General features: G+C 52.2%; 2 protein-coding genes across 10 annotated transcripts in view; one reads left to right on the forward strand and one right to left on the reverse strand.

Annotated features, from left to right (window-relative positions):
* HPS4 (HPS4 biogenesis of lysosomal organelles complex 3 subunit 2) overlaps nucleotides 1-17768 on the forward strand; it is a 22397-nt gene extending 4629 nt beyond the window's left edge. The window contains exons 3-14 of one of the 6 annotated variants that reach the window (XM_036353489.1): nucleotides 1134-1277; nucleotides 4062-4169; nucleotides 4549-4665; nucleotides 5779-5873; nucleotides 7531-7603; nucleotides 8820-8856; nucleotides 9629-9725; nucleotides 10308-11217; nucleotides 14793-14925; nucleotides 15405-15513; nucleotides 16166-16179; nucleotides 16486-17768. In XM_036353489.1, the coding sequence (XP_036209382.1) occupies nucleotides 1134-1277; nucleotides 4062-4169; nucleotides 4549-4665; nucleotides 5779-5873; nucleotides 7531-7603; nucleotides 8820-8856; nucleotides 9629-9725; nucleotides 10308-11217; nucleotides 14793-14925; nucleotides 15405-15513; nucleotides 16166-16179; nucleotides 16486-16634 (1986 nt within the window). In that variant the 3' untranslated portion in view covers nucleotides 16635-17768. The other 5 variants (XM_036353491.1, XM_036353488.1, XM_036353492.1 and 2 more) reach the window with 5 other exon arrangements.
* The window catches only part of ASPHD2 (aspartate beta-hydroxylase domain containing 2), a 38752-nt gene that overhangs the window by 2652 nt on the left and 9568 nt on the right, over nucleotides 1-26532 (reverse strand). For 2 of the 4 annotated variants that reach the window (XM_036353506.1, XM_036353507.1), the window contains 2 exons: nucleotides 25966-26079; nucleotides 22452-23506 (listed from right to left, as the gene is read on the reverse strand). In XM_036353506.1, coding sequence (XP_036209399.1) covers nucleotides 23397-23506; nucleotides 25966-26079 — 224 coding nt within the window. In that variant the 3' untranslated portion in view covers nucleotides 22452-23396. Of the gene's footprint in view, nucleotides 1-1875; nucleotides 1980-22451; nucleotides 23507-25965; nucleotides 26257-26532 lie in introns of those variants that run through there. The other 2 variants (XR_004974808.1, XR_004974809.1) reach the window with 2 other exon arrangements.

The following is a 26532-nucleotide window of genomic DNA, read 5'->3' on the forward strand; positions in this document are numbered from 1 at the left end:
GCCTTATTACTTAGATGTTGCCTAGACCTAGTTTCCCTTCTTCTCTCCTTCCTTCCCCCTTTCTCACTCTTTTTCCTGATCAGGACCCAATCAAGGTTCGCTGTTCCTTTGGGTTATGTTGTGTGTTAAGTCCCTTTTACTGTAGCCCTCCTCACCCACCCCTCCCCTTTCCCCCTCTATGCATTGTTACGAAGAAACCAGGCCATTTGTGCAATAGAATGGGAGCCTGTCCCACGCTCTGGGCTTGCTGATGACTCCCTCCTGGTGGTGTCATTTAACGTCTTCTATCCACCGGGTTTCCTTTAAACCAGTGGTAAGATCTAGGGCCTTGATGAGGTTCAAGTTCATTTCTTTTAGGCAAGAATTTTTCATAGGTGGTGTGTACATTTTCTGTTCATCACATAATGTCTGGCTGCCCCGCAGGTGAGTTAATGCTAAGATCCATTAGGGCAGCGGTTCTCAACCTGTGGGTCGCGACCCCTTTGGGGGTCGAACGACCCTTTCACAGGGATCGCCTAAATACATCCTTCATATCAGATATTTACATTACGATTCATAACAGTAGCAACATTACAGTTATGAAGAAGCAACGAAAATAATTTTATGGTTGGGGGACACCACAACATGAGGAACTGTATTAAAGGGTCGCGGCATTAGGAAGGTTGAGAACCACTGCCTTAGGGGGGTCTGTAAATTTGCTCATGTGACTACCCTGTGACTTGGATAATTGGGATTAATCCAGGCTGCTCTGGCCACTCTACAGGGGATTTGAATAGGGATGAAAGGCTCATGCTTCTACCCATGCTGGGGGTAAATTCTAGGGTATAATCCTAGGGAGAAAAATGCATTTCTGTGGAATCATCTTATGTGTTTACTGTGGGTGTTCAGGCGGGAGTCCACAGACTTTGTCCGAAAACAGCTAAATATTTTAGGCTTTGTAAGAAGCCACAGATGGTCCTCATCACATATTCTTTGTTGTTGTTCTGACAACCCTTAAAGAAATTCTTAGTTCACAGGCCACATAAAAATAGGCCGCCGACTGGCTCTGGCTTGCAGACCATGTCTGCTCTAAGGAATGACACAAGAGCCCAGCAATTTCAACTTCCTGTCTGGCATTTGCTGCTTTCCCATAGACCCTGCTTGACCAACGGGAGCTGCTCTGTGGCCAGATTGCCGGGGTGGTCCGCTGTATCTCTGACATCTCGGGCACTCCTCCCACTCTCATTCGGCTGCGGAAACTGAAGTTCGCCATCAAGGTCGATGGAGATTACCTTTGGGTGAGTTTCACGGGCAGAACCAGGGCCTCTACCACGAGTCATGGTCTGGGTGATAAGTATCGTGACGGTGAGGTTTGGAAAGCCTGTGTTGTTCGAGCGTCAACTGTATGAATATTTACTATAGAACTCTTTCGACTGTTTGGTATGTCAGAAAAAATTCATAATGAAATGCTGGAAATAATACCAACAAAGATGAATATCCTTCCTTACATTTGAACACCCCTTCTGCTCAGAAATACTTTGAGATAAGTGTAGGCGTGGGGAAAGGGCGCTTGAGCGTATACGGTACTACTGTATGTAAAGAAATGGCTGTTCTTTTTTTTCTTCTTCTTAACGGTTCTTTGAAACCTGATATACATGCATCAATGTTTTCGAGTTTCTGGGTCATTTATCCAGGAAGTATGGAAGTATAAAGAAGTAAAGATGGGGATTAAAAACTCAATTTGCATCACAGAATAGAAAGAATTTCTATAGGTTGGTTTCAGTCTTTCAAAGGAGAGGAGGAACCAGCCATGATATGTCAGAAATGTTTGGAGAGTTCATCATAGGAGTGAAATAATACATATAACATCCTCTCTGCAGGCTCTGTCATGCTTACGTTTGTGGGATTCATCTATGTTGCGTGTATGGGCAGTGCCTTCCCTTTCATTGCTGAACCTCATTCCGTTGTCTGAAGACATCACAGTCTGCTTATTCATTCTCCTTTATTTAAAAAAAATTTTTTTATTTGATTTTAAAGAAAGGGGAAGGGAGAAGGAGAGATAGAGAAACATAGAGCCCACAACCCAGGCATGTGCCCTGACCTGAAATTGAACGGCGACCTCTCAGTACACGGCGCGATGCTCAACCAACTGAGCCACACTGGCCAGGGCTCAGCCTCCTTTTCCCAGACACATGAACTGTGCCCAGTTTGGGGCACGTAAGAATAAGGCTCCTAGGAACATTCCTATATGAGTCTTTTCATGGATATAAGTTTTCATTTCTCGTGAGTAAATATCTCCGTGTGGAATTGCTGGGTCCTGGGGTAGGTGTGTGTTAATTTTATAAGAAACCACCAGCCCTTTCCCCAAAGTGACTGTGCCATTTTACATTCCCTCCAACGATGTGTGAGAATTCTGGTTATGTTACATCCTCGTCCACACCGATGTTGGCAGATGTTTAATTTTAGCCATTCAGCTGGATGTGCCGTGGCAGCTCATTGTAGTTCCATTTGCATTTCCCTAATGACTAATGGTATTAAGGCTTTTTCATGGGCTTGAGGCCATTTGTATATCTTCCTTTGCGAAGTGTCTACCCAAAGCTTTTGTCCATTTTGTAAATTGGTTGTGTTTTTTTTAAATTGAGTTGTAGGGGTTTTTTTATATATATCCTGGATACAAGTTCTTTTGTCTGATACATATTTTAAAGGTATTTTCTCTCACTTTGCAGTACTCCTATTGATCTTCCTAATGATGTCTTCTGATGAGCAGATGGTTTTCATTTCAATGAAGTCGAATTTATCAGTCTTACGGTTATTGCTTTCTGTATCCTGTCTAAAACCATTGCCTACCTCAGTGGAGAAGATGTTCTCAATTTGGGGGAAGTTTCTAGTGTTCGCTTTTAAATTTGAGCCAGTAATCCATCTTGGATTAATGCTTGTGTTTGGATGTGAAGTAGAGGTCAAGGGCCCTTTGGTTCCAGCACCATTGCCGCACAACTCCCCTTTCCTATTGGACCCTTCCCTGTTCGGCTCCTCTGTCAAAGGTCAGGGGCCACTTAAGCGAGGCTGTGTCTCTGGGCTGCCTGTCCTTCCATTGGTCCCTCTGAAGATCTTAGAGGGGCAGCACACTCTCTTAAAATCAGGTAGGGTAAGTCGCCCTGCCTTTTTCTTTTGCAGGTTAGCTTTGCACATTTCAGGTCCTTTGTGTTTCTGTAGCAGAATCAGTTTGTCATTTTCTAAAGCAAAGCTGGTGGGGTTGTGATCGGAATCGCATCCGATCCACAGCTCAGCTGGGGAAGCAGCAGGCTCTTCATCCGTGCGGTTGGGTCACATCAGTGAGGCTGTAACTCCTGGGTTACATCAGGAGGAAAACAAAGGTCCTTGCCTCGAAGAGCGTACATCTAGAGGGAGTTTGTAAATTTCCCGCCTGCAGGGTTGGTTTGCTCCTTTGTTCACGTGTCTGGTGACTCCCTGAGGAAAGGTTCCTAGAGGTAGAATTGCTGAGTCAAAGGACATGAGCATCTTTCAGGCTCTTTGAACATATGGCGAGATGCTGTCCAGCAGAGCCAGTGCTTATCTTCGGGGAACGACGCTGCACCCCGCATCCGGGAGCTCTGAGATGCGTGGGGATTTAGTCAGTTTCTGTTCTCAGAGCCCTTGGTCCAGCTCGGGAGGTGCCAGGGCTCTTCGGGAAACAGTTTCAGCCCAGCATTTGCAGTGAACCCATATTAGACGTTCAGTGTCCAAATAACAGGCCTACCACTGCGCCGGGTCCGAAAAGAGGTCAGCGTTGGCTGGGTGGTCAGGGCAAGCTGCATGGAGGTGCTAGCATCTGTGAGGGGCACTGAAGGGATGGGAGGGCGCTGGGCCAATGAACAGGAAGGAGGGCATTTCAGGTTGGGCGACGTGTACTAGACCTTGTTCTCTGCGGAGACCAGCTTGGCTGGAGTGGAGGGTGTGGGCTGGGCAGTAGGTCCGTTTCAATGGGCTATGGGGTCTGGCTGTGGCGAGCGAGCCCTGGATGCAGGGATTCAGGGCTTGGACTCAATCCAGGAAAATGCCTGTGTCCGTTTCACTCGTCAAAGGTGCTGGGCTGTGCTGTGGAGCTCCCGGATATCAGCTGCCAGCAGTTTCTGCACCAGCTCATTGGGTTCTTTAACTTCTACAATGGACCTGTTTCTCTGGCTTACAAGGTATTGAGCCTGGATGTGGCATCTCTTGTGCAAAACCAGAATTGCCGAACACAGCACTTACTAGCACACTAGGTTCTGTTCCACTCTACACAGACACACTGTGTCCAGCCACCAGGTCGGGGACTCCTGGAGCCCCTCTCAGATGCCTCTGTTCCCCAGTGGCGTAGGTCACAGTCATTCCAAGGGTTTACCTCCATCTCCTCCCCCTGGGTAGGTGGGAAGGGCAGGGCCCTGAGTGTGGTGGGGAGGTTCAGGGTAGGAAGTTCCCCCTCCCTCTGCCGGTGTCCGTGTGAGGAGTCAGGTTGTGGTAGTTGGGATCCTTACCGAAGAGGTGTCTCTCAGAAGCTCAGCTCCTGCGCTCAGGCTGTTTCTGTTTCAGAATTGTTCTCAGGAGGAACTGAGCGCCGAGTGGGACACCTTCATTGAACAAATTCTGAAAAACACCAGTGATCTGCATAAGATCTTCACTTCCCTCTGGAACTTGGACTGGACTAAAGTAATTCGCCTCCCCCTTCTCCTTTCACGTATGGGAATCGAGCTTGACACCTTTGTCTCTCCCCCTTGAAATGAACTGTATATGGAGAGAGGTGACGGATGTGTCATTTCTCAGTCGCGGTGGTTAAGACCTACACTAAGTTCCATGCTGCTGCTCACCAGCTATGTGAGCCTGGACAAGTCAAGGCGCCTCTCGGAACCTCACTCTTCTTATCCATAAAATGGGGTCATAATACCTGCCTCCCAGAACTGTTTTGATGATGAAACAAGACAATACCTAAATGACACAAAGTAAATACTTAGTAACGGTAGTACTATTATTTTGCTCATGTCCCAGAAATGTTGAACTAAGTCATCTGAATCTCCCTTGATATTAACATGATATAATTATTCTCACCATTCGAAGTGCCCAGTGCTAACACTGTACAGACAAGGTCGCCATATCTGGGGGGGAGTGGCTGAGAAGTGTTTCGCCTCTGAGCCACCCCGTCCGCCACTGGCATTCAGTGACACGTAGGCTGCTCATGTGGCTGGCCTGGCCGCCTGGCTGTCTGTAGCTCTGTGGCCTTGATCTTGGTGAACATCACATCCTTACTGTACAGTGTTTTTAGGGACTTTCAGCAACTGACTTCTTACAAGGAAGGTGGAACTGAGGCGTATCCCGAGTGAAAGCCATGATGTTTTCACTTCATGTCATGGAAGAGAGGCCTGGGCCCCCTCAGGCATCCAGTCAGCTGGTCCCAGGGGGCACATGCTTCAGAGGGAGGCTGGGGGTGCGGCGGGGTGGGCATCACCTGGCACCATGACTTGCATTTGAGACCTGCCGGCCTCCTGCCTGCTGCCTGCTGGTCTCAGCACGGATAGTCAGGGTCTCCTGGTCAGTCTGTGTGTCCCCTGGGAACCGCCACATGCCCTATTCACTGTGCCCTCCAAGAACTTGGCATTTAGAGGTGTGGGGAGTTCTGAGTATAGAGAAGACTCGGACTTCACCAGGTGACACGGTCTCCTTTTTCCAGGCTTTGGGTTAGGGCCTGCCCACAATCTGCAGTCCCCTTCCCTTTCCTTCCCGGACTGGAAGCTTGCTAACCTGTGGGCATGCTTCTTGCCTGCACAGGTGGAGCCCCTGCTCTTGCTGAAGGCGGCCCTCATCCTGCAGACCTGCCAGCGCTGCCCTCACATGCTAGCCGGCTGCATCCTCTACAAAGGCCTGTGAGTACCGCCGGAGCCTCTCCCCCTCCCAGTCCCCTGCAGCCAGATCATGCCGCCCCAGGCCGTAGGCGGGAACTCCTCGGGCCAGTTCCAAGTGGGCTGGTTTGGCAAATAGCAGGTAGTTCAGGTTTGATTGAGGCTACGTTCCTGACTGAGCAAAGCTGGGACGTTGGAAACTGTTGTGTCCAGAAAACAGTCAGGAATAGAAAAGCCAGGCATTTGTTTATTTATTGAATTTATTGGGGTGACATCAGTTCACAAAACCATACAGGTTGCAAGTGCACAACTCGATAAAACCATCTGCACGCTGCATCGTGCGCCCATCGCCCCACGCAAAGTCCCTTTCCGTCCCCATTTCCCCCCCTTTGCCCATCTTCACCTACCCCACCCCCTCCCCCTCAGGCTATCACTACACTGTTGTCTGTGTCTATGTGATATGTTTGTATGTTTTTTGGCTAATCCCTTCATCTTCTTTCATCCAGTCCCCCCTCCCCTCTGACAGCTGTCAGACTGTTCCATGCATCCATGAGCAAAGGCATTTTAAAGAGATCATATAATTCTCAGGACGGGGCATGCGTTTCTAGTTGTCAGTCTAGGTCAGTGGTTCTCAACCTTTCTAATGCCACAACCCCTTAATACAGTTCCTCATGTTGTGGTGACCCCCAATTTCATTGTTACAAATTGAGCATAATTAAAGCATAGTGATTAGTCACAAAAACAATATGTAATTATATATGTGTTTTCTGATGGTCTTAGACGACCCCTGTGAAAGGGTCGTTGGACCCCCAAAGGGGTCTCAACCCACAGGTTGAGAACCTCTGGTCTAGGTGATGGGAGTGCAAAGCCCCCAAGGTCACCAGCAGCGGCATGTTCGGGGTGTGGGCCTGCGGCATCCTCCTGCGGCTGCAGCTCCGCTCTGCAAAGCGGTGGTAGTGCTGCTTCTCCTCCGACTCCTGCAGCCTCTTGGCTGACCGTCTCTTGCTGGGCTCTGAGATCTCTGTACTCTTCACGCACGTGGAGGGCCTCTCCACGAGCCCGAGTGCCTAAGAGGCCCTCCACGCACCTTCCAGGGCCTCTCTCCTCGTGGAGGGCTCGCCCTTACAGCCCAGGGCAGGCAGGGCTGGGGCGCTGTGCCCAGGGCTTTCTGGCGGCCGAGGGATGTGTGGCTGGAGTAACTCTGCAGCCCCTGGGGACTCGGGTCTTCAAGGCTGTGTTCCCAGTCCTGGCGGCTTCTCTCTCTCAGCCGTGAGATTTTCTCCGTCCATATTGGTCTACCTCATAGTAGCTGCACATTTAATGGTTAATTTAAATATTAATTTAACAATTCATGAACAGTTAAGTGATTAATTTAACTGTTCTCTTTTTGATGGAAATTTAAATTGTTTACCCCTTTTTTCTTAAGACGATTTTACCTTTTTTTCTCTGTAATGAACATTCTTCTGCATATTTCTTGGTTCAAGCCAGTCACAGGGTTGGGACATTTGAAATTTTAATGGAAATCGCCAGAGTGCCCTCCAGAGGGCTTTACCAGTTGACACTTTCACCAGCTGTGTCCCCAGGAACCGGGCCAACATGGGGGGTGAGGGGTCTTTTCAGTCCACAGTCCTGCAGTGTATTTCTTCTCACACTGTCCTTGTTCCTGTGTCTGACCTCCTAGGATTGTGAGCACCCAGCTCCCACCCTCCCTCACGGCCAAGGTCCTGCTTCATCGAGCTGCACCTCGGGACCAGGTAGGGCTCAGCCACCATCTGGCTGGAAGCTTCCACACCAGGCAACCCTGGGAGACTGGTCCGCTCGGGATGGATGGGCGCTATGGGGGCGGTCACCTCCCTTCATCTTGTCAGGACCCCAGGCCTGTCAGTGTCATTTCCTCACGAGTGACTTCCCCAGCAAGGCTGGCAGAAAAGCTTGCTTTCCGCGTGGTGGGCTTGGAGAGTTGGTTTTTCTTCAATCCAAGTGCAACTATGAGAACTTGACTTCCCTCAACGCTGGACTTTATGTCAAAGAGATGAATTTTTTTAAATACATTTTTACTGAGTTCAGAGAGGGAGAGATAGAAACATCAATGATGAGAGAGAATCACTGATTGGCTGCCTCCTGCATGCCCCCACTGAGGATCGAGCTCGCAACCAGGCATGTGCCCTGACCGGGAATTGAACCGTGACCTCCTGGTTCATCGGTTGACGCTCAACCTCTGAGCCACACCGGCCGGGCAAGATGTTGGATTTTCATAGATGCTAAAGGATGACTTGGGAAATCAGATACTCTTAAAATACTTCCATTGCATATTTACTTAATTGCTTTTATAATGAGAAAAAACACACATGGATGCTCATTGAGAATCAAATTGCCCACAGTTGCACTGTACATTGGTGATCACTTCTTTCATTTTACTTGATTCGTCCTAACAGGAGGTCACAGGTTTACATGTACCGCAGGCCTAGCTCTTTGCCCTTACTAAATCAGTGGCCATTTAGAACGATGGCAGGGCTCCCGTCCGCTCCTTCCCCTCTGCTGGTGGAGGTGTCGTTAGAACAGTCTACCTGGTGAACTGTTTATCACGAGGTCGCAGGACCTTCACATTTCTGTCATCCTGGAATGTGTGTGAGCACTGGGCCTGGCTATGGCAAAGGAGGCCGGATTCTAGAAGGGTTCTCTGAACGTATAGAAGAAAACACAAAGCCCCACTTTCACCCCCAGAGGGGAGACGCTGAGAAATCAGCACAGAAAGCCTGATGTGAGTGGGTGGAGGCGGGTTTCACCTGCCCCCATGGTGGTGAGCAGGCAGCGAGGACAGCCTCCCTTCCATCTGCTTCGCAGCTGGCACGTGCTGGGGACAAGCATCTGGGACAAACTTACTTTATGAGCAGATGGCGTAGTGCAGTCCCGATGGTTAGCGAGGAGGGGAGTGGTACCCAGCGCTAACTGGTGTGTGTTTATTTGCAGAGAATACCTACAGGAGGGGATGCCCTGCGGGAGTGTGGTAAGTCGTGAGGCGCGCTGAGGATGCGGTCCTCTATGCTGCCTGTCCCTGTACAGTCCTGTGAACGTGTCCCAGGTGCTATTTCATCTGCTCGGAAGATTAGGGAAATGGATGGAACAGAGCTTCGAGTACAACGTTAGCCATGGGAATCCTAACTGCAAATAAGGCTCATGATTTTAGGCGCATCTTCTTTAAAAATGAAACTTACTGGGTGACATCGGTTAGTAACGTTAACCATTGGTTAGTAAGTTAAGTTCTATAACAGGTTTTCTGTATACTGCATTGTGTAGGCGCACCCTTTAGATCCCCCTTTCCAGTTCCTCCCTAACTCACTATAGCGAGACGGCTCAGACAGGTTCCGGGGGACCCTGACTGGGAGAGGGCCAGGCGCATGGCCAGTGCCAGGAGGACCTGTGCAGGACTGGACACGTGCCCGGGAGGGTTGTTTTGTGTTATTTTGAAGCATAAGTTGGGGAACTTTCCTATTTTCAGCTGGAACTGCTTTTCCCCCAGTTTATATCTTCAGAGCCACTAAATTTTCTTCCACCAGTGTCACCTTCTCCACAGCTGGGAGCAAAGGTGCCCCGTGGGCTCTTCCTTGCTGACCACAGAAACCGTGGCTGCAGTTTTGTGCTTCTGTCTGGGCTGAGGAGTGTGTCACAGCTCTGCTCTCTGGCCCGGCATGCTGGGGTACATGTGTCACCCCAAGGACAGTTACTCCCCCTCTCTTCTGTGGTCCAGGGGGGCCTTCCATGTTGCTTTGTGATTCCAGGAGCCGTCCTGCCCCCGAATGTCCACATCATGCCTGTTTTCGTGACGGAAGAGGAAGCTGCCAGTCTCCATGAGTTCCCAGGGGAGCCTGTGACCAGGTAGGGGAGCACCGGGTTTCCCCTTAAACCACGCTTTCGGGGCTCCCTCTCATGGGTTTATGCGCGCAAGCCCCTAGGTCCTAGGACGTCCCATCCGTCCTTCACTCCATCTTCTCCGTGCTCTGCCCTGGAATGGGCTCCGGGGACTTCAGCAGAGAGAGAAGAGGCAGCCGGTATGGTGACAGGAGTGTGGGTTTCAAGACCCCAATCTGTTGCTTATCTGCTACATGACCTCGGGCAAGTGCATTCACTACCTGAGCCTTAGTTTTTATAAAATGGACCCAGTAATACCTACTTTCTGGGCTCCTGGTGAAAGCTGAAACAGTGTTAGTGTAATGCCCGGTGTGGGGTGACTTAGAGTAGACCCCAAATGCGGCTGACTCAGGGGGGCCTGCCGTTTCCAGTCGATGATCCTGGCATCACTGGTGAAGCCTGAGGGCCAGGCATCGCCTCATTTTTACGCCAATGGTTTGGCCTCTTAGGCTCTGAGGCCCCAGGCACCGATGCAGTGCTTTCGTCTCCCCGGGGAAGGGCACGTGCCCTGTGCTGTCGCTGTGTCCTCACATCTTCCCTGTTCGCCAGCCCTCCTGCATCTCCAGCCGGACTCCAGGGGTGCTCTGCTCGGCATCCTCCGAAGGGTTGCAGCCCCTCCGCCCTGAAAGAAGACCGGCACGAGGAGGCCGTGGCCTGGCCGTGGGCAGCCACCCCTGAGCCCAGGCCCGCTGACGCCGCGTGGCCAAACGGCAGTGGGGAGAGTGGACACCCCTCCGACCGTGGCCCGGAGAGCGCCCAGCCTGCAGACCCGCAGGCCACTGCCAGGGACCAGAGTCCTGGCTTCCGCCGCTCCCCAGTGACGGGGAGGGAACCCGGTCGGCCCAGGGGGAACGAGGAGCTGGACTTGTCCGAAATCCACATTCCAGAAGCTCGGGAAACAGGAACAGCCTCAGGTTCTCCTGCCTTCTCCAACGGGTGTGTCCCAGATGGCGGTGGTCCTTGTCCCAAGGGATCTGTCAGCAACTCCGGCCACGGGGAACCCAAGGAGGCCCTGCCTGGGGACACCGCCATCGCGGGCCTCCCCTCTCCCTCCGCTCCTGACACGCTCACCCAGGATGGAGCCCTCGAGCAGCACCAAGACCTCTCAGGGGACAGCAGCCCCGCCCCACTCCCCAGAAGTACAAGCAGGCCATTGTCGTCGCCTCGCCCAGATTCAAGGCAGGGAGGAACTAAGCTTCTGGAGGGGGGAGAAGGCACGGAGCCGTGTGTGCATGGGGTTCAGGAGGGCCGCTCAGCCCCCGGCCTGGAATGCCACTCGGGCTGTGCAGACCTTCCAGACGACAGCCCCTCCACAGACAGCACTGACCCCGGGGCGACCCCAGCATGCCAGGGAGAACTCGTGCGCATGAACCTCTACACTCACAGTGTCAAAGGGCTGGTGCTGTCCCTGCTGGCCGAGGAGCCACTGCTGGGAGACGGCGCCGCCATCGAGGAGGTGGTGAGTGCTCCGCCCTGCCCCAGCCCCTGGGAACGCGGGCAGGGAGGGTGCTCCCCGATGCCGAGCAGGAGGGGGCAGGGCTCCGTGCTGCGTGCCCCGGCGAAAGGCCTTGCTGATTCGGTGGGCATGGGCATACCTGCCTCCCGGGGCTTGTGGGGGTGAGTGAGAGCAAGCCCAGGGCACGGCTTGTTTTGCATGTTCCTGATTCTTCCGGTGTCTTGGACACAGAAGACCAAGTTGGAGTCTTGATTCTGGCTGTGGGACCAGGCACACAGACAGGCCTCTGCCCCCCGAGCCTCTGGCTCCTCGTCAGCAGTGCGAGGTGGTGACAGGCCCTGCTGTTTTAGACAGTGTGGTCACGCGCACACGGCGTTGCTGTGCCATCGCCACCACTGTTGGCCTCACTTCTGAACCTGGGCAGCTCTAGGATCTGAGTCGTCTGGAGCCTGCTCCTGCATGGTCACAGCCGGTGTTGGGACTTCTTCAGACGCTCCCCTTCCCTGCTTAGCGCCCCCACCCCCCACCCCCCACCCCCCACTGTACCACAGTGAGCTGGAGGCTCCTTCCTAGGGGGCCTGGGACGTCCCAAAGCTTAACTGGCTCCAGAAGCTCCTCTTAACTAACCCGTCCCAGCCCCTGCCCCACTTCCAGCAGTACCTTCTCTGGGGCCTACCCTGGAGATGCAGTTGCTATAGTAACGGCCTTACTGTCATTGGCAGGGAGGTGGTAGCAGTAGGAACAGGAGGTTGAAATTGCTGCAGGGTGAATGGTGTCCTGGGGCTTGCCTTGTGTTTGTTCTTCAATCTGTATTATTCTCAGCTGGTCTCGTCAGCACACAGGGCTGTGACCCTCCATAAAGGAGCCAGCCACCTTGCAGCGCAGAGGCAGAGGGATGGCAGCTTCCGTGCTCAGAGCCCCCGGCGAGACTGCTCCTCCGCAGACCTGCCTGTCGCTCCCCGTCCCTCAGACACGGCCACCATGTGGCTCCTCTGCTTCCATACCCGCGTTCACCGCAGCTCTCAGCGCCGCCGCCACCTCCTCTGACAGCACAGGGACCACGGGCTATACATCTCCTCTTCCTGCGAGGCTTGGTTTTCAGGGTCTGTCCTTAGTCTCCAGCTGTAGACAAATTATTTTGAAGGTCCAGTGTTTGGATGCAATAAAGTAGATATGATAGCTCTTTTACCTTCCTCCCAAAAAGAAAAGGAAAAACTACTTCAGGCTGCACTTGAAGAAGGAAGTAAGATGTATCCTGTAGACTCAGTGTGTGCTAACCACTTGACATCTATCCTTTAGCCAGCCTGTGGCATTGTAATTCCCATTTTACCAGCAAGAAAACAGGCCTCGTTGAGATAAAGACCTAATGCAAGTAGCGGGCCCAGAATCTTGCTCGTTTCTCCTCCCCATCCCATCCACTCTGTCCCCTACTGACCTGACCGTGGAGTGGTCGGTGGGAAGGTGAGAAAAGGGGAGGTGCCCGCCCTCCGTGGCTCTGGCTGTGTGGACACGCCCTTGGTGTGCCACAGCCCACCCATGTGTTCGGACAGCTGCTGCCATGGGCTTGCATGTAAAGTCAGGTGCGGTGTAGGGAAGGCCCCGGGAAGAGAGAACAGCTTACTGAAGAAGACGCCTCTCTTCGGAAGAGTAGGGTGTGGTGACTGATGAGCTTGCTGGTCTGAGACTGGGGTGAAGGACCAGCCCCGAAGGCTGCCTGCCTCACCATTTTGGGAGAGGGCCTCTATTGCCTTTTTGCCCCAGACCTGCTTTCCGCCCGCTGCTGTCTGGAAAGCAAGGCCCTGCAGGAGGGTAAGCTGCAGCTCCGCTGTGACAGTGAGCACCCCCTCCCTGGTGCTGTCACTCACTGGCAGGCAGCCTGGTGTCATTTTGCCATCTTGTCTTTCAGCGGATCAACTGCCAGCTCTTTATGTTGGCCCAGGGTGGGCGGCTGGGAGGTGGGTAGACGGGGATGAGCGGGGAGCAGCCAGGAGAGATGGATTAGTTCAGAGGGAACAGACTGAATTCCCACCAGGGGGACTAGACTCCCACCAGGGGGCAGCACAGAGCTACTGGTAGTTCCTGCTCAAAACCCGAAGGCCTCTCACTGACCTGCACAGGCAGGGATCACACCAGTTCTTCATGACTGTAGGGGACCCTGAGCTGCCTGCGTGCAGGGGGTGAGCCTGGGCTTGGTGCCAGAGTGAAATACGGACGTGCACCCTCCCCGTGAACCTGGCCTTCTGAGGGAATGTGTGTCGGCATCGCTGGTTCTGCACCTTGTGGCGCTCTCACACTTGAGCCCCGCGCTGTGCTGTGGACCAGAAGCGGGAGGAGCCAGGAGTCAGGCCCAGCTCCGTGTCGCCAGGGCTGCGGTGAGGGCTGCGTATGTGTAGCATGTACCAGGGGCTGGCAGACTCTAATGCCAAGGAACACACAGCAGATATTTCCCGCTTTGCCAACCGCTGAACTCTGCTGTGACGGTTCTCAACCTTAGACAGTATGTAGCTGGTGTGGCTGTGTCCCAGGAATACTTTATTTATAGACACGGAAGTGGGAACCTCAATAATTTTCATGTGTCACGATATTATTTTGATTTTTTTTCCCCCTAACCATGTAAAAATATAAAAACTATTCTTAGCTCTCGGGCTATACAAAAACAGAATGGGCTGGGTTTGGCGCAGGCCATGGTTTGTAGGCCCCGGCACATATGGAAGCACTTGGTTACTAGTAAATAAGGCGCACATCATCATCATTTTCATTTTCTTGCCTCTATAAAAATGCCTTCTCTCAGGGTGGCGCCTTAGAGTTTACAAAGGATTTTTGTAAATGTATTTTTATTGATTTCAGAGAGAGAAAGAGAGATACAAACACCAATGATGAGAATCATTGATGGGCTGCCTCCTGCACGCCCCACACTGGGGATTGAGCCTGCAACCCAGGCATGTGCCCCGACTGGGAATCGAACCGTGACCTCTGGTTCATAGGTCAATGCTCAACCACTGAGCCACACCAGCCGGGCAGGGAGGGTTTTTTAATACAAGTGCTGGGCCAGTCTCCTCAGCCGGGTGCCTCTGAACAGCGCACAGAAAACCATTAGACTGACAAGTCCCAGTCCGTGCAGCACAGCGCATGGCTATCCTGTTCTATTTGCCCAGAGGGGGACTCCTTGCAGACAGTGGAGGCCCGGGGAGCCCAGGCCTGGCTGAGAGCCCAGGAGGGTGGGGGCCCGGTCGGCGGTGCTGGTGCTGGGCAAACGTGCAGCCTCCGTGGGAAAGTCGTAGCTGGAAGGAGAGGTGTGAGGGCCAACAGTGGCTATTTCTGGATGGTGAGACTATGGGCTATTTTTCTCTGCTTTTTCCTTCCTTGTAAAATGTATTTTTCTGCTCTCCTTTATTTTTCTATAATTTTACAACAGCATTAAAATATCAGGGCAGAAGTTAGCACTTCTCTAAAAATGGGTAAAAACGCTGGTCAGAGTCCTCTCTAAGTCAGTAGCCACGCGGTGTTGTTTGGGTGACCGTTTGCTGGGTGCGGGGCCTGCGGGTTCACTGCAGCCGGGCCCGTGGGCTCCTCTGCAGTTCCACAGCAGCCTGGCGTCCCTGAACGGGCTGGAGGTCCACCTGAAGGAGACGCTGCCCAGGGACGAGGCTGCCTCCTCCAGCAGAACCTACAACTTCACGCATTACGACCGCGTCCAGAACGTGCTGACAGGTAAGGAGCCGGCCCTGTGCGCAGCGGTGTGGCCGGGGCACCTCCTGGACGGGGCGGAGGTTAGACCTGGGGCCAGTGAATGGAGGCTGCCGCCGCTCTGGCCAGAGCTGTCGGATGTGCAACTAGGCTGCTGTTTCCTCACTTGCAGCCCCACTCCACGGCATTTAGAATTTGCTTGATGAGCACCTCCTTGCTCGTTTGTCCTTTTTTGGCTGTTTCTCCCGTGTTTGAGGGAAGCACACACATGTTCAAGTATCTGTGATAAGTTTCTGCTAAAATTGTGATGGCCACAAACCGGTGTCGCTTACCATCGGGGGCAGTGCCTGCGCCGCTGCTTGGTGGCAGCTGTCAGGGCCCAGCTCCCTGCAGGCCTTTTCCCTCCCCCTTGGCACCTGCACGCGTGTCTGAGGCGACAGTCCCAGGTTGGGGAGATCTGGGAAGGAGTCCGCCACTCACAACTCTGTGTCCTCTTCTGGAAGCGAACCTGCCTCAGGCGGCCACACCCCAGGACCGCCGCTTCCTGCAGGCCGTCCGCCTGATGCACTCCGACTTTGCCCAGCTGCCCTCCCTGTACGAGATGACCCTCAGGTGAGCCTTCCCCTCACAGTCCTGCACAGGAATCACCTTCCCGGGGGCCCGGGTGGAGCCTTATTCATGAGGAACATTCCAGTTACTGCCGTTCTGGTCTTCTGTTATTCGCCCTGGTAGCTGCTATAACCTACTCGCATGGTTTTCTGTGTCGTGTATTTTGGGGGTCCCATCCTGGGGCTCAGACCTGCTTTAGACATTGGGGGACAACGGTGAGGACAGCTCTGGGGAGAAGGGTCTCCGTCTCCTTGTCACAAATGATGCTGAAGCGAGGGATGGTCTTCTGACCTGTGACATCATCGTGCTCATTCTAGTCCTCAGCCTCCTGCCAGGCCTAGGAAGCAAACATTTCCCCTCACCCAGCAGCACCCCAGAGATGCCCTTAGTTGTTAGTTTGGTGTATATTACTCCAAGCTTTGTTGTTTTTAATATGAAATATAGATTAGTATTTCTATGTCGATTATTTTAAGTCTTTCTTCTAGAAAACAGGATCATACTCATGTACTGCTCACTAGTTCCTTTTCCATCCCATCGCATGCCCTAAACACCTCCCTCCATGCCAGCAGACAGACATCTGTTCATCATGATTGTTGTTTGAGTATGTAACCAAGTGAATTCTCCTTTCTCCCCACATGCTTCTCTGTGAATCCAGTAGCAGAGCACAAGGCAAGTGGGAGGGTCCGAGGAGGGGAGTGCCTGCTGTGTGAATAAGTCCCATTTAGTCCTTGGGACGATCTGGAAACGTGCATTTTTCCCTCATTTTACAGATGGGGGCATTGGAGCACAAGCAATAGCAGTGACTTGCCCCAGGGCACACTCTTTTAAAGTGGCAGGGCCAGGCTCTGACTCTAAAGTACATGTTCTCTCCACACGTTCCCAGTTTGGGGGGCCTCTATGGCAGGCACAGACCGTCTGTGTGGTCTGAGACCTGCTGCAGCAGCGTCGGACTTACCTTCTCTCTTCCTCTCCTAGGAATGCCTCCACGGCCGTGTACGCCTGCTGCAACCCCGTCCAGGAAACCTATTTCCAGCAGCTGGCGGCGGCCCCGCGGAGCTCCGGCTTCCCCAGCCCCCAGGACTCCGCCTTCAGCCTCCCGGGCAAAGCCAAGCAGAAGCTGCTGAAGCACGGGGTGAACTTACTGTGAACTGGGCCTCGGGGGGAAGGCCCCCCGGGATGACTATCCAATGCAGTGCCCACCGAGGAAGCTCTGCCTTTTAAGCAGAAAACACCCCCGTTCATTTTCCCGGGAATGCTCCTCTCTAGGAAGTTATGCGTCGGAGTGTTGGATGCTCCTTTACAGATTGGCGGGGACGGGGTAGTTCTTCGGGTCCGCAGACCCGGAGCGCGTGATAAAGACCTTGATTCACCGGCAGTGCTGGGCCAGAACAGGCGCTTCGGCTCCTTGTACCAAAGAGGTTCGGGGCCGGTTAGATCTGTCCCTGGGCTGAGGCGCCTGACATCTGCCGCTGGTCCATCCCAGCCTTAACATGGGCCACAAAATTCAGGTGGCATTCTTTCTAGAACATAGTTGTCCCGAGTGTTTTCCAGCCCTGCCTGCAGGGGGCGATGTGAGGTGTGAGCGCACGGAGAGATGGCAGGTTTGTTAGCAAGCTGCCTGGCACACCACTTCCCAGTGAGATTGTCTTCTGAGTGGTCCTCCTGGGAGGGAGAGCTGGGACAGTGGGGGGAGGGGGGGTAGCCACCTTGTCTGAAGTACCTTAGAACTAGACTCAAAGCTAAGAGCCCAGCCCTGGCCAGTTTGGCTCAGCAGATAAAGCGTCAGCCCGTGGACTGAAGGGTCTTGAGTTCGAAATTCCAGGTTGTAGGCTCGATCCCAGCAGGCTGCATGCGGGAGGCAACCAATCAATGTGCCTCAGATCTGGGCTTTGCACTGCTTCCTCTTGGTGAGTGTCCCCAAATGGGAGTTTCCAAAATGTTCTGGGGCAAAAGCAGACCTGTGCTTCTCAGTGTGGCTGTGAGGGAACCACATGCATTTGTGTGTTTCGTGTCTATTACATCATAGTCAGACATGTTATGAAATGCGGTACAGACCATAGGATGAAGCTATTTACCAAAGTCTCCTCAGTGTTTGCTGGAAGATTCCATTTGAAAACTGCAATGTCAATCATTGCATCTCATGTGTATGGCATGGTGTCTTTTTCTTGAAACAAGTTTCCAAAGGCTAAAATAAAACAGCCAAAATTGCCACTGAGTTCTGATTAATTAAAGAGGACCATGTCTAGTGACCAAGTTAAGGTGGGGGCTGAGGTGTTTTGTGTGTGTGCACGTACGCACATATTTTGCGTGGACACGTTTCGCCTTTTCGTGCCTGACCCAGGGCGGCCAGGGGAGGAAGGTGCACTTCAGAATGGTCTCTGCGTGGGTGACGGGCCCAGCCAGCTGCTCCGAGGAGCACCAGCTTCCGCCAGGCTCGCCCACAGCCCCCTCCTCCCGCCCTCCTGCCACTGGCTGGCCCAGAGGGCCATCTTCCCACGGGGATAAATATCTATCCTACCTCCAGCTAGGATAAATATCTATTTTCCTCCTTCTCTGCTAAGTTCTCCAAGAAAAAACTCATCCCAAGTCTCCACGCCAACCACGCAAGGAACCTTCAGGACTAACTTACACAGAACGCGCTGCTTTCCTTTTCCCTTGCGGGTATTTTTAAGCTGCCCAGCTTTTCCTTTTGCTCCAGAGCTGACGCCCCCAGAGTCGAGCTGGGTGGATTACAAGCTGTCGTGTGTTGAAACAGGGACAGTTTGGAGCCTGGACCCATTTTCATCCACCCACCGGGAGCTCAGCGAACCATCTGATTCAAGGACCCTTCACACAAGATGTTTCACAAGAAAATCGCTGCCTGCGCTGGGCCTTCCTACATGGCAGGCCACTGGCAGATCTTAATCTTATTTGTTTTGCATCCAGAAACCTCTCTTCCCATCTGATTTCCCAGGGCTGCCATTGCGTTAGAAATGCTTTTAATACGAAACGCTTTGGTTTCTGAGAATCAGTGCTCAGGCAGCCAGGTGCTGCCCTTTAAGGTGAGTCTTCACGATCAAGTGAGGAGCGCCCAGGGAAGGGCTTGGGGCCCTGACCAGGGGACCCAACAAGGCCCGTGGGCAGGAGGGTGACAGGAGCCATCTGTGTGCTGTTAAAAGGCACTGGAGTCTGAATGGACATCCTTCATCTCCAAGCAGACCACAGGGTTCCGGTGGCAACAGGCGCCTGTGGGCTTTGGTGTCAGAGTCCTGGGTTCCAGTCACAGCTGTGCGACTTACTGCCCTGGAAACTGACCCAAGTTACTTCGTTTCTCTCAACCCCATGTCATGTTCTTTAGAGCGGAAAGGAAGACGCGGTGTATTTAAAGGCGTGGCATACGGTGGGCCCCCTCTGCAAATGAGTGCAGCGTGAGTGTCGCTAATGGCCTTCCAGGCGTCCCTGTGCAGGGGGTCCCTCTGCAGGCCGTGTTTGAGTTCAAGACGGCTGAGTTTACTTGGCCACCTGGTTTCTCACTGCCGCCGTCCTCCAGCCACCGCATGACCTTGGTCACATCAGCTGCCCGCTCTGAGCCTGTCCCTCCTCACCGTGTGGAAATACTGTATGTGGAGGGATCGTCTAGTGAGCACGGTGCTCTCTGTCCTCAAGGAGGAAGGCCCTCACCTTGAATCGGGGTGGCTAAGGCATCGGAAGTGTGGAAACACGGGGAAGGTGGGGGGTAACTAGAAATCAGGACCAGTGTGCATGCCTGGGAGGGAGGCAGAAAGTCAATCAGCCTGTGTGTGCTGCCTCCTGCCACCTAACGCTGCAATCTGTCTGAGTATTCTCACTGCCATCTGTCAGCAGCTCGAAGATCTGTGGCCTTGTTCTGTCCTGCTCCCTGTGCTCACAGCTGCTTAGCGAGACTCCGCTGGGGAGGTCAATGTTATGGGGAGGGTGCTGGTGGCAGGCCGCAGTGGTCCTTAGAAACAGCATTTTGTACTTAGCTTTGCTTTTCGTATTTACATTTTAAAAATATGTATGCAGCATGCCCAACCCACCCAGAATTTGACTTATTAAACCTGAAAGTAGGCATAGGGCTCATTTTTACAGATGAGGCTCACAGAGTGGAGTAGGACGTTTTGGTGGCCAGGGATAGAAACCACAACTCAAACTTGGCTTAAGAATAAAGGGGGGCCGAAACCGGTTTGGCTCAGTGGATAGAGCGTCGGCCTGCGGACTGAGGGGTCCCAAGTTCGATTCCGGTCAAGGGCATGTACCTGGGTTGCGGGCACATCACCAGTGGGAGATGTGCAGGAGGCAGCTGATCGATGTTTCTCTCATCGATGTTTCTAACTCTCTCTCTCCCTTCCTCTCTGGGAAAAATCAATAAAATATATTTAAAAAAAAAAAAAAAGAATAAAGGGGGATGCCCAAAGTCACTGATCATCCGAGAGATGCAAATTGAAACAACAGTGAGGTATCACCTCACACCTGTCAGAATGGCTACCATCAACAAATCAACAGACAACAAGTGCTGGCAAGGATGTGGAGAAAAGGGAACCCCCATGCACTGCTGGTGGAAATGCAGACTAGTGCAGCCACTGTGGAGAACAGTATGGAGTTTCCTCAAAAAATTAAATATGGAACTGCCATTTGACCCAGTGATCCCACTTCTAGGAATATATCCTAAGAAACCTAAAACACCAATCAGAAAGAATATATACACTCTATGTTCATAGCAGCACAGTTTACAATAGCTAAGATCTGGAAACAGCCCAAGTACCCATCAGTAGACGAGTGGATAAAAAGGCTGTGGTACATTTACACCACAGAATACTATGCAGCAGTGAAAAAGAAGGATTTCTTATCCTTTGAGACAGCGTGGAGGGACCTAGAGAGTATTATGCTAAGTGACATAAGCCAGTCAGAGAAAGACAAGTCTCACATGATCTCACCAGGGTGCTGCTGGAGAAGTGTGTTTAAAACACTGACCGTCCCCTCGAGGCCCAAGGGCGGGGGGGCTGCCCATCATCACACAGGGGCACGGCCCAGACTCTCATCTCAAGCTGGCTGGTTCCAAAGGCTTTTCTATTTTTGCTATTCAGGGCAGCAACCCTCAGTTCCAGTTACACATTAGAATCAAGGCAGGTAAAGGGTTAAAACAAACACCAGGACTGGACCGTACTCCCTGAACCAAGAAATGAAATGCTTTGGGGGTGGGGTGTGGGCATCAGTATTTCTCAAAATACTGATTGTACTGTGCAGCCAAAGTCAAGAACTAGTGGATTAGGCATACGCTCCCCGTCCCCCACTATAAGCTGTAGGTGTGGTCACTGTCACCAAGGGGCTCAGAACCCAGAAAATCTAGATGAGTTTGGGGAGGATGAGCAGGAGCCTGGGACACGTGGGATGTGACCTGGTGCAAATCGACCTTGTGCAGTCTGGCCTTGGAGCTGATACCGGCTGTATCGGGGTCAAGGCAGGGCTTCTCGCTTGAGTGGGGCGGGCATGCTGGCCCCTTTGTCGCCCTGAGCATCCCAGGCTGAAGCGTATAAATCACTTCAGCAGCTGCCTAGCTGGCGATGCACCTGGAGGAGGGAGAAACGCCTGGCTCTTCCGTTTGCCAGGGCAGCCCAGCCAGGGCTGTGGGCTGGGAACGGGCTTGCATGGGAAAACACCTGGCGGCCAGACTGCTCCTGGGGCTCCAGGCCACCAGGGCCATCTGTCCCTCTTCTAAGAAAAGGAAGAAAATTCAAATTGTAGCTACTGAGGAACCTGCTTCTACAGGGATAGAAAGGAGCCACTGGCTGCCCTGCCCCGCCCCCCCCCCCCCCCCCCCCAATCAGATGTGCTCATCCATCTCTGCCTCACCCATCCTGCCTCCTCACCGGCTTCTCTGTCACTGCCTGGGACCTCGGCCATGGCAGGAAGGGAGCCAGCATCGCTGCTCTGCCTGCCAGGGACCATCTACAGAGGCGCGATCTGAGGCTCCCAGAGGCTCCGGGACTGGCCAGAGGTCACGTGGGAAGGAGCACCTGGCACCGAGTCCTGGCACCAGCTTTCCTTAAGCCCGAGTCCCTGTTCTTTGCCAGGGTGACACTGGCCATTCCTTAACCTTCCGCAGGCCTGTTCTTGTCTCTCCCGCCCCACACCCATTCTTTTACAACATCCTGCTTCGGTCACTCTACATTTAGGGTCCTGCCTGTCGCTGTGACACCATCCCAAAACAAGAGCCTCCAACTCAGATGTGCCAGGCTCAGGGCTCCTGCCCGACAGACGACGCCACCATTTCACTGTGGTTTTCAGCAAGACCCTTTATTGATCTCCTGTTCCCCATCACGTCACACGAGAGCAGGCGGCCAGGTGCCTGCGCGGGCTGTTGGCTCTGTAAACGTGGAGCGGTCGGTATGTATAGAAATCATGCACCTCGAGTGATGCTTTAACAAATACAAGTGGGGAGACTTCAGGTGTTTTGAAAGGTCTGCCCTTTCCTGCATTCTAATCACTGGAAATCTCTCACAGACATTTCACTCAACCGTGGACACGTTTTCTTGGCACACTTGCTAGGATCTGCTAGTGCGTTTCAGGTCGTGGTTACTTCTCCCAGAAGCTGCTGGCTTCCATGTGGATGGAAACACGGGACCTGCACACGTGGCAGGCCTGTATTCATACCGCGCCACGGCCTCCTTGACCTGACACTGCCATGATCCATGATGCAAACCGGCATCTGGTATGGATGGAGGAGGCTGCCCTCCACACCTCAGTTAACAGGAGGACGTTTCTAGACTTAGCGCCCCCACCTGGCCGTGTCCTTCACAGGAGATGGAAGGGCCAGGCCAGCGCCGGGACCAGGGTCCTCTGGGTCTGTCGGTCTTCCGGGGATCCCCGCTCACAAGTTCGCTGCGGCTGCCATGACTCAGCTCACGCCTTCGCAATAACAGGGCCACAGGCTGACTCTCGCACTGAGTCCAGCGTTTGAACCTTTATGTACAGACAGGTAAATGGAAAATCATAGGCCACGAAACTCCGAACAAAACAGATACTTGGGTCACACCTGGCGTTCCAGTTCTGCCAGAGAAAGGCTGCCCAGATGTCGCTGGACAAGTGGAGTCTCGGCCGCCACAGCTCCAAGGGGCCAGCCAGGTGGTCTCCGAGCTCAGCATCACAACGGCTAACACGGGGACTGCACAGGCCCGGGTGGCAGTGGGGCTTCTGTAGGCAGTGAGGTAAGTGAAGTACTCGTTCTGCGGCTGAGCCGTGGGAGCCCCGCCGCTCCGGTCCCACAGCCGCACGCTCTCCGCCATCAGACGGACAGGGTTGGCAGTGGGGTAAGCGGATGGTGACATTTCCCCAGGCCGTGCCCCTGCCCATGTCCACCCTGCCCATGCAGCTGGCCGGGTGCAGGGACTGCAGCCTCTCCCTGCCTGGGGGACGGGGGTGGGGGGTCCCCCTTGTGGCCATGACAGCAGCAAAGGCCACGTTCTCTAGTGCTCTGGGTGGCAGGGTTTTCTGTTTTGTATGGTGACCACAAGAAGTTTTACGTTGTTACATTCATACAAAGAACCATCTGATCACTGAAAAAAAACAAGTAGCAACGTGACACTGACAACAGGGGCACCGAGCCTCTGGGAGCCTCTGGCCGCAGAGCGCAGTCCCGCGCCATTAGGCGGAAACGAACCGCAGAAGCAAACAGACGGAAGGAAAAAGACCTCTAAGGAAAAACAAGCTGGAGTTTCCCACTAACAACGGGAGGAAGGAGGGACCCAACGTGGTATAAAAATCCCGGATGAGAGCTTTCTGTCGAGGCAGGTTTCTGAGCATGGAATCGTAACACGTGGGCGCTGGCAGCCCACAGGCTGTCCCGGCTGCCCCAGGCCACTCTCGCCGACCTGGCACAGGGAGTGTTCTCATCGGCCTGGAGCAAAGATGAAATCCAGGGCCTGCCGTTCAGCCGCGGCGACATTCGGATGCCACAGATCCACCATGAAAACCACCCGTGGGCCATCCTCCGCGGCACCTGGGATGGGGGTGAGAGAGGAGAGGTTCGAACAGCCCGAAGCCAGGACCCACGGTTAGCTTTCCAGCACAGATCGGAAGAGTTCCTGCTCTCTGATCAGCAATGTGATCCTGGCTTCCTACGGTTCCACGCAGAGTGCATAACGGGCAGGCAGAGGGAGAGGGGTATGTAAGGGCACAAGGCATTGAGGGACTGAAGCTATTCCGTGTGATCCTGTCATGGCCCATCCATGTCATTATACGTTTGTCAAAACCCACAGAATGTACAACACAGAGTGAACCCTAATGCAGACTATCGACTTAGTTAACAACAACATGTCGCTATGAGCTCATCAGTTGTAACAGATGCACCACACTCATGCCAGATGCTAGTACAAGTGGAAATTGTGTATCGGGATGAGGGAGGGTGCTGTGTACTTTCTGCTCAATTTTTCTGGAAACTTAAAACTTCTCTAAAAATAAAGTTCATTTTAAAAGGGCAGCAATACCCGGGTTTTTTATTTTTTTGGTTGCTATTGCAAAAGGAATTGTCTTTTCCATTTCTTTTTCTGAAGTTTTGTTGTTAGCATACAGGAAGGCAATGGATTTTTGCACATTGATTTTGTATCCTGCAACCTGACTGCATTTGTTTATTGTTTCTAGTAGTTTTTTGGTAGAGTCTTTAGGGTTTCCTATCTGCAAAAAGCTTTCAATTTCTCGCCACTAAGTATGATATTAGCTGAGGGTTTATCATATATGGCTTCTATTATGTTGAGGTAGGAGTAAACTCAAAGAATGTGAAAGATCTATATACTAAAAATTACAAAGCATTACTACGAAAGATTAAAAAAGACACAACAAAATGGAAAAATATCCCATGTTCATGGATTGGAAGAATCAACATAGTTAAATGGCCATATTACCCAAAGCAATATACAGATTTAATGCAATCCCCATCAAAATCCCAATGTCGTTTTTTAAAGAAATATAACGAGAAATCATCAGATTTGTATGGAACCACTAAAGACCCAGAGCAGCCAAAGCCATGCTGAAAAACAAAAAAAAGAACGAAGCTGGAGGTATCACAGTACCTGACTTTAAATTATACTACAGAGCTACAATATTCAAAACAGCATGGTACTGGCAGAGAAACAGACACACAGATCAATGGAACAGAATAGAGAATCCAGCTATAAAACCACATGCATATGGACAGATAATTTTCGACAAACGAGCCAGAAACGCACATTTGAGTAAAGGTAGTCTCTTCAATAAATAGTGCTGGGAAGACTGGAAAGCCACATGCAAATAAATGAAACTGGATTACAGTTTGTCCCCATGTACATAAATTAACTCAAAATGGATCAAAGGCCTACACATAAGACCCAAAACTGTAAGTGACATAGCATAAAATATATGATAGGTACCAAACTTATGGACCTGGGCCGTAGAGGACATTTTATGGACTTGACCCTAAACGCACGGGAGGTAAAGGCAAAAATAATGAGTGGAACTGTATCAAACTAAAAAGCTTCTGCACAGCAAAGGAAACTGACAACAGAACAAACACGCAGCCAACCAGATGAGAGATGATATTTGCACACAGCTGCTACGACAAAGGTTTAATTTCCAAAATATATAAAGAACTCATAAAACTCAACACCAAACAATCGAAAAAAAAGTGGGCAAAGGACCTGAAAATACACCTCTCCCAGGATATATGAAAAGATGTCCAGCTTCCCTGGCAATTAGGGAAATGCAAATCAAAACTACCATGAGATCATCTTACACCTGTCCGAGTGGCCATTATCAACAAGACAAGCAACAACAAGTGGTGGAGAGGTTGTGGAGAAAAGGGAACCCTCACTCACTGCTGGTGGGAATGTAGACTGGTACAACCACTGTGGAAGCAGTTCTGGTGATTTCTCAAAAAATTAAGAATAGAGCTACCATATGACCCAGCAACCCCACTCCTGGGTATATACACAAAAAACTCGAAGTCATGTATTCGCAAAGATTATGCGCCCTTATGTTCATTGCAAAATTATTCACGGTGGCCAAGACATGGAAACAACCGAAGTGTCCTGCAACAGAGGGTGGATGAAGAAGATGCAGTACATACACACTCAGCCACAAGAAAGGATGAAAGAGCGCCATTTGCAACAACATGGATGGACCTTGAGAGCATTATGCAAAGTGAACTAAGTCAGAAAAAGCTAAGCACCGTATGATTTCACTGTGGGATATCAAACTGAAACTTATGAACACAAACAGCAGAGGGGTGGCTGCCAGAAGGAAGGGGTTCCTAACAGGAAGTGACAGAAGATCTGACTTTGGGCAGTGGGCACGGTGCAATAGACAGATCTGGTAACATAAAGATCCACACAGGAAACCTCTATGTTCATGTTGACCAATGCCACCCCAATCAATTTAGTAAAGTAAATAAATAAACGAGCGGCAATAGGGAAGACAGGCACTCACCTTCATGGAATGCGGTGTGCAGGAAAGAGTCGTCAAAGAGAAGGCAGCGGCCTTCGGCCCAACACTGCGGCTCGCCCCCCACCACCAGCTCACAGCCACTTGGAGTTTTCAGACCTCGGAAGAAAAGGTAGAGCAGAGAGTGAAGGCAGGCGAGATCAGGCACCGCCAGAAGTCTGGGTGGCCGGAAGTCAGATGTGACCGGAAGTCGTGGGGCCGGAAGTCAGGGGTGGCCGGAAGTTTGGGGGCGGGCAGCTCTCGATTTCCAATCTTTATCCTCACCCCTCGGGGTCTCTATATGGGGAGGGGGGTAGTTCAATAGGGCAAATGCGGAGTAAGCACCTGGATCCTCTCCGTACCCCTTGGAAAAACTAAATCCTCCATTGGCTTAACCTGCTCTGGGTCCTGGGCGCCTCCGCTAAAGCCGGGAACCGAGCTTGCCGTACACGTTGAAGACTCCGGAAGACCAACCGCGGCACCACCGGAAACTGCGGGAGCAGGTTCAGAACCCTGCCTGTCAATAATCGTGTTTCCTACAGTCCCGCCTCTAGGGCTGCTCTCGGTGAGACC

This window comes from Myotis myotis, unplaced genomic scaffold (genome assembly GCF_014108235.1).
Source record: "Myotis myotis isolate mMyoMyo1 unplaced genomic scaffold, mMyoMyo1.p scaffold_m19_p_20, whole genome shotgun sequence".
NCBI lineage: Eukaryota > Metazoa > Chordata > Mammalia > Chiroptera > Vespertilionidae > Myotis > Myotis myotis.